The sequence below is a fragment of the Buceros rhinoceros genome, unplaced genomic scaffold (genome assembly GCF_000710305.1).
Source record: "Buceros rhinoceros silvestris isolate BGI_N320 unplaced genomic scaffold, ASM71030v1 scaffold9637, whole genome shotgun sequence".
Classification (NCBI taxonomy): domain Eukaryota; kingdom Metazoa; phylum Chordata; class Aves; order Bucerotiformes; family Bucerotidae; genus Buceros; species Buceros rhinoceros.
The window spans coordinates 27,385-34,734 of record NW_010421573.1 but is presented as its reverse complement, the minus strand read 5'-3'; the positions used below and the strand labels follow the sequence as shown (position 1 = coordinate 34,734).

Sequence of the window (7,350 nt, the reverse complement as noted above, 5' to 3'; positions counted from 1 at the left end):
GCTGAGCTGAGTTGATGGGCCTGGTGTTGATTCTCGTTCCTGAGGGGGTTCACTGTGCACTCAAACAAGAACTTCCTCTAACCTCGGGCCGGGCTGAACATGGCATGTGCTCACGGAGGTGCGGTACTAGGGACCCACCGGGCAGCTTCAGTTGGCCGAAGTCACTCTCCGGAGGCTTTGGAGTGGAGAAGCGAGGACTGCAGCTGAGGAAGGCAGGCCCCGGACGTGCGTGCCAAGGGGAATTCAAACAGCTTCGCCTTGTTTAGCAAAGGCTTTGCAGTGCAGGAAGAGGTGCAAAGGGTCTGCCGCTGACACTGCACTCGAGCTGTTGCACAGTCGTCCGGTAGTTACTCTCGCAGTGTGTCCGTGGCTGCTAGTCGAGCAAGGTGTGAAGCCTGTCCTGCCTCCAGCCAGCACCACCTCTGCCTTGTCAGGGGCAGAAGGGTGGAAGCGAGTGGTGTATTTCCAGTGGGACTCTCACAGACGTAGAAGGGAAAGCGACGTGGGCAAGGAGAGCGGCAGCAGCGTTTGGGAGAGAGCAGAATGGGCCATGCCGGCGGTTTATTACAGCCGTATCCTTGGTAGACGGTCCTAGCCCTGAGCCCGTCCCCTCAGGCAGCCAGGGCTCCTCTGCAGTTCTCCTGTAGCTTTATCTGAAATGCCGTTTCCTGTTGATAACTTCACCCGGCTTGCAGCTGTCAGTACTGCTCTGTGCTGCTAGTCTAAATATTTTCGCTTGAGAATTGCATCCCTACAGTTTGTGGAAATAATTTTTAATATACACACAAAATTATAATCTGGGGGTTTTAAATGTTTATCTTGAGTCTTTTGAGTTAAATCATCCCCTGTGAGTGAGCTTACGCAGTGTTATTTTTTATGCCTAAATGACGGAAGAATTTAAAACTAAGGAAATACTGTAGATGTTCCCCGTGCGCTGGTACTGCAGACAGTCATCTTGCTTCTTCAGTCGCACTTCAAACATTCTCCTGCCTGGTTTGTGTGAGCTCACATGACTTTACAGGGGGGACTTGACAGCCGCCTCCAGTCGCGCTCTCTGCTGGTGTTTTCAGGGTTTCTGTGGTGCGGTGAAACGCCAGTTACAACACTGAAAATGCTGTGCAGTTCATACTACTGGTTTTGAAGTTTGTTCCAAATCTAACACAGGGCTTGTTTGCAGTACAGGGACATGCTACCGCAGGCTGCTGCAGCTCCTGCTTTGTGTCACCTTGCCTGGAAGGACCCAACTTGGCGATGGCTCGTGCTGTCCCTGGGTTTGGATCAGGCCTGTGTGAACAAGGGTCCCTGTCATCCCTTCCCACGGTGCTGTCAGCAGCGTAAGTGCGTGTGCGTGTGTGTGTGTGTGTGTGTGCAGAACTGGTACCTCCAGGATCGTGGGCAGGTGTCAGTCAGATGTGGTCCTTCTCCGTGGGGCTGTGGAGGTGGCTCAGTGTCAGCAGCGAAGCCTAACTGCAGCTGGGCTGACTTCTGTGCTCCTGGAAGTGTGCGAGATGTCTCGCGTATCTCCCAAGTGATGGAAAACACTGCTCAAAACAGCCCCACGTTCATCTCAAGTAATAAGGCTTGTATTACTAGGGAGCATTTTGGTGCAGACTCGTGTCTTTAAATAGTTTCTCTGCCATGCGGAATGACTTTCAAATTTGCTTATTCCATAATTAAAAATATCTTAGCTGGGAAGTCCTAAGCCCCCAACCACTGGTTCAGCTTCTCCCTGCCTGAGGCAGGACTGTTCAGAAAACAAACCGTCTTTTCTACCGCTGCTGCGGTCATCGCTTCTTTCACACAGAAAGGACAAAAGGGAAAGTGAAGCAGGAACATTCAGGTGTCAGACTGACTTAGCTGGAGGAAGAGTCCACAAGTCCAAAGGCCAGTGTCGGGATTTGTCCCTGTGGCTGAAGTTTGCTGCTGCAGTTTTGCATAAATCTGGCACAGCTGGACAGGATGTGGTGGCTGCTGCTGCTGCTGGGGATGGTTTTCCGAAGCGGAACCAGGCTGGCTGCCTCTTTCTTCCGCTTAGAAGTACGAATTAAAATAGTGGTTCCCAATTCCGCTGTGCTGTGGCAGAGGGTAAGGGAGGTCTCGGGCTGCTGGCGTCTAGTGCTGTGCCTTGCCAGCTGAGGCAGCACTTCCCTCCTTCACCTTCCAGCCAGACAAACGTGGGCGAAGGCAAGGAGAGAGGTGATCCTGGCAGAGCAGAGAGTGCCAGCAGCAGCTCAGGCAGCAGGATTTGGGGCAGGCTGGTGAAGCTGCTCGAGTGGCATTTGCAGGGGTGTAAAGTCCTGGGGTACAGAGAACAGGGATGACCAGCACTGTGCTGTCATTGGGGCTTACGCTGGGCGTTGTTTTTCTGTGTCCGAAGGTGCTATAAAATGAAGGTGAGAGGCAGCGGTATCTGTTGTACACTGTTTATTTTCCCTGTGGAGCTTGGCTGATAAATAGGTCTGAATTAAAGCAACACTCATCAAAAATAAAACCCAACCATGACTCAGAAGTGCAAAATTGCCTTCCACGTGTCCAGAGACAATGAGGTTCTGGTTTGCTGGAGACAGCACGTGGATATTGGTGTCTGCACCAGCAGGGCAAAGGCTTCAGCTTATTGATACCCCAAATGCAAATGGAGACCTGGTACAGCGTATGGCTTTGTCGCTGGGTAGCCACCTGTGACTCAAACAGCCTCTCGTAAGAAGAGGTCACTGGAGCGTTCTCCCCAGTTCCTATCTGCAAGTCGTGGTGTCTTCCACTCAAACCACGGAAAAAGGGCTGCTGAGCAGTAAGCGCTATGAAATAAAAACAACAACAACAAAAGGCAAAAGCCAAGAACAACAGAAACCTGCCCACCCCCACTGCGTTTGGCCATGGCTCATAGAACAGCACCAGCAGGGAGCAGAGGGTTCTCATGGTGGAGGAGCGGTTTGTGATGGGAAGACTTAAGACTTGCAAAGGTTCGGAAAAACTAACAAGTATATCCCAGGTATGAAATTACAGTAACAGGTTGCCTAAGGCTGAGGAAGGTCTTAATTGCATCATCCCTTCAGGCCCGCAGCTGGCGGCAGCTGAGCTAGCTGTGGCTCTCCCTTTGCACTTCCTCGTGAAAGCGGTAGCTCACCCCGTTCCCTGCTCACCTCTCCCGGCAGCTCTGTGAAGAAGGAACTCGCTTGACTGCAGAGGACAGAGCGTGCCATGAGATACCTTGTCCTCAAGTCTTCCAACAGTCAGAAGTGTTTGGCAAAGTGTTCCCAAAGAAAAATCAGTTCCCCCGCAGTGGGGGAGGGATGAAAGCTGTAGGGAGTGAACAGAACGGGGTGAATTTGGTGCCTGATACAAGGGTCTGTGATTTACCTGTCTGGAAAAAGTATTTGGAAGGGAAGGAATGGAAGGCGTTCACCTACTGGTCACTCAGCGAGGTAAGGATGCGAGCCTGCGGGGTGGAATTGCTGCCAGCAGGTACTGCCACCCCATGTGCTCAAGCCCTTGGGCATCTTGTTCCTTCACAGTTTTTAATTCCAAGAGCCTCTCGGAGCCTCCCTCTCAGTTTTTCCTGTCCTGCCCACGTAGGACACCAGCAAAGTGCTGGCTGGTGCTGTCCACAGCAGCCTGCAACTCCAGGGAGCAGTGGCACGGTGGTGATTTTGCTGCTGCAACCCCCTGCCCAGGCTGCCTGGGGTCTGGCAGGCTGCTGGAGGGACAGGCAGACAGTGGCACCCCCTACCTCACTGCGCTGGCGAGCCTCGGACGTGCTCGTGCACAGAGTCAGGCTTTGCCAGGGAAAATCACATCATTGCTGCACAGCGCTACCATGGCGATGTGGGCTGGGTCTTCCTGCGGCTCTCTGAGCTATGGGGCAGGGTAGCCCTAGGGGCTGGGGGTCCCCCGAGCATGAAATCCTGCAAGCCTGCAGCCACCTCGCCAAGTGCCAGCTGTGGGCCTGAATGGTGGAGCCAGAGGCCAGGGAGGTCTGGCTTTGCCAAGCTGGAAGGAGGTCAGCTAGCGCACTGAGGGGACTGCCCCTTCCATGGTTCTGCTTGGGGCTGCACGCGTGTCACGGACAGAGAAAGAAAATCCCCACGTCCAATCCTATTCAAAAGGTTTCCATTGTTTTTCCCAACTTTTTCTCCATGTTAGAGGAATGGCCTCAGGACCCCTGCAGGGGCGGGGTGTCTGTGAACTCATCTTGTTTAGAGTTGGATGAACAATTTGTTTAACCGGCTGAGTAGCGCGTGAGGACAGCAGCACTGTCGTGCTCGTCATTCGGAGCAGCTGGGTTTCCGAGGAGGCCATGTCCCAGGGCTTTGGGATCCCACGTGCGTTTTTTTAGAACTCACCAGGAAAAATCACCAATATCCTCAAACTCTCTATTTCCTACAGCACCACATTCCAGCTAGGGCTGTCTTTTACTTTCTCGCCTCCAAAGTGCAAACCCAGGGAGCAAAGCAGAAGGTGTCGGCTATGTTCAGGCACTAGGAACACGGAGAGCAATTTGATAAAGCAAATACAGCCTGACTCTTTACGCACACCCGTACAGAGGCTTGGTCAACAAGCAGCATTCAATAGCTTGAACATATTAAATGAATTTCCACCAACTCAGCTGGAGAGTTCTCCATTTCACTGGCGTGGTTTGGCATCTGGAGCAGATCTCATTCAAAAAGAAAAAAAAAAAGAGTAAAATTTTATTTCCCGTTTCTGAATGTATTTGCTGCAGCAATGCCATTTCTTCATGTGCCAGAAGAGCTCGAGATTAGCAGGGTCCAGTACAACTGCACCTTCTCCAGCTGCGGGCTGAAACCGCCACATGCCTGTGCACCGGGTCTGGATCGGGAGCTGATGGGGCTCGTCTCGCCAGCCCCACTGGGTGCAGAGTCCCCCACTGACCCAGCCTGGCCGCAGCAGCTGTAGGCAGCAAGACACGGACAAGAACTTGCACAGAGGTGTAGGTTTTTCTGTCAGGCCCCGGTACCGTGTCTGGCAAGTGCTGCCAGCTGGGCCTGCAGGCACCGCGAGGGAGTGGGGATGGGATAAGCTCTTCCTGAGATCTCCCTTCCTGTGCTCTAGTCCGTTCTCAGCATCTTCTCCCAGAGCACATTCCCTGCTGTCAGAGATACCCGAGATGTTCCTCACGCTTCTCCCAATCCAGAAGTTGAGTTTATAGCTTGTTCTTCTGTCTCATGGTATAAAAAAATACATCTTTGTTTTACTTTTCATCCTCATCTCCCTCGCTCATGCTGCTGAGGGAGGCAGAGGCAGCTTTTGGAGAAGAGGGAGGAGAGGCTTTACTGAAGACCCAGGGTGGAGATGGAGAACGGGATGGAGAACGGCCTCTTGTAGGGCTGCTGTTTGGGCTCTGCCGGGGAGAAAAAGCCTGGAGCATTCGGCCACTTCGCTCCTGGAACATCTGCTTCTGCAACAGCAAAGTGAAAAGATGCATTTTGAGTAATGCACAGAGGGGAAGGTGTGTCTGTGGGCAGCCAGGGGCTGTGCCGCTCACCTGGGAGAGCGGTGACACAGAGGTTAGACTTCTGCTCTGAAGCGTGGCCAGTTCAGCCCACACTTAGCCGTCACCTCTTCTACTGTGCTTGCAAGAACCTGTTTTGTACGTGACAAGGTTTTTTCTTAGATGGGACACCCCTAGTGTGGGAATACTGTGTGTACTGCCCGAAGCCAGCTAGGGGTAGCTCCCTTCTTTCTTTGAACATGTTGGTCGCACTGTGTCGTGAAGTCAGTTTTCTGCCTCTACTCCCAGCATTCCTTGTTCACAGGACATTTTCCTTTTAGCGTGCTGGGACAGACCACCCAGCTGCTGCTGAGCTTCTTGGCTGACCCAGCTCTTTTATCTCCTTCCCTTCGCAAGGCAGGCATCCCGGTGCCTGCCAACTGCTGGCAGTCGCTTCCCCAGCTGCCTGGAGCAGGCATCACCCAAACCCTTAAGTTGGGGGTGGAAATGTCAGAATTCAGGTGTCCTTGTGGAAGAGAGAAACACATGAAGGCTCTATGTTCCGCTTTGGGCTTTATTGTCATTTTTGCTTTGTAAAGCTGAGTGGAGGCCTGCCAGAGCTGGTAGGGTGGGAGAGCCCACCTTTTCAGGCAAGCGATCTGCTGCGCTAAGGCACGTGCTGCTACTCGTTAGCACCTACAAGGCCTTGGGTTAGGCTGCTGGGCGGGGTTACAGGAGATCGGGCGTGAACTGCATGGCTGCTGCAGGCTTCGTGTGGAAAATGTCAGATGCTGCTCCTCCTGGGTGTGGGGAACAAGAAGTCTCAACGCTGGCTGGCGTACTGGGAGTCGGGTCACAGGCGATGCTTGGCTGGAATGGAAGAGCCAGCCCGGACAAAGTTAAGTTACTGTTCAGGTCTGAAAGCAAAACACTTCTACAGGATGTGCTCTGTGTTTGCCTGCTTGGGCAGCAGCAGTCCACAAACTTCCTCACCCTGAATTTTCATTTTGTTCCTTCTCCCCTCGCCCTGCAGTAACTGCTCTGTGATGACCTTCCTGCCAGCCACAGAGGACGTGGCTGCCCATCTTGCTCTTCCTCCCCCGCTTTGAAACTCACTATTCCTTGCCAGTGAAGGGGCAGGTGCTAGGTTTTTCCATCAGGTTTCGGGTGTTTGCTAATCCTGGGGGCTAACAATCGAGCACAAATCCTAGACCGAACTGCTCCTCCGTGAGCTCCCTCACCCAGTTTGTATCTTTATCACACTGGCCTCAGTTTTAGAGCCTGGATGTTGCTGCAGCGCTGAATGACAGAACAGTTCCTGCCTGCAGCCACAGCTAGCAATGCTCCTGTGCATGAAGACCCACAGCGTGTAACCTACCCCGGCACTACTGCTAGGTTCAGAATAGTCCAGACTTCCTAAAATCTCAGTACCTAGCAGATGGTGGTTGCTCCTGATAAATGGTGCCAGGAACCATTGGGATGGGGGAGGGTTTCTGCTGCTGAGAGCCATGAGGATGTCACTGGGGCTGGCAAAGTCCTGGAGCCTCTTGAAATTCAGTGGCAGGAGTGCAAAATTTCTCTTTACATCACAAAAAGTGAGGTTTTGTTGACTTGACTTAGTCTTTTTTATCCTCTCGCTGAAGATAACCCTCAGCAGAAGAACGCTGTTTCATATGAAACATCTTTTTCCCGGCCAAGGAAAACACTTCGAGTCCCTCCTGTCCCTGGCGCATTACCAGCCATTTCAGAACCAGTGACATTGTGGTGCTTGATGGTGTCGTGGCACTGGTGCTGGGGGAGACTGAGGTGGCCCAGCCTGGCTTTATCCCACACGGCAGCAGGTACGTGACTGTGCCTTGGGCCAACAGGCCAGGGTTGGAAAGGAGAATCCCACCTTCCTGCTG

At 52.8% G+C, this 7,350-nt stretch overlaps 1 protein-coding gene across 1 annotated transcript in view; it reads right to left on the bottom strand.

Annotated features, from left to right (window-relative positions):
• Positions 1-6,010: 6,010 nt before the first annotated feature.
• The window catches only part of PCYT1B (phosphate cytidylyltransferase 1, choline, beta), a gene marked incomplete at its 5' end in the record, with an annotated part of 17,039 nt that continues 15,699 nt past the window's right edge, over positions 6,011-7,350 (bottom strand). The window contains one exon of the mRNA XM_010139716.1: positions 6,011-6,316. Within this exon, the coding sequence (XP_010138018.1) occupies positions 6,176-6,316 (141 nt within the window). The remainder of the gene's footprint in view (positions 6,317-7,350) is intronic.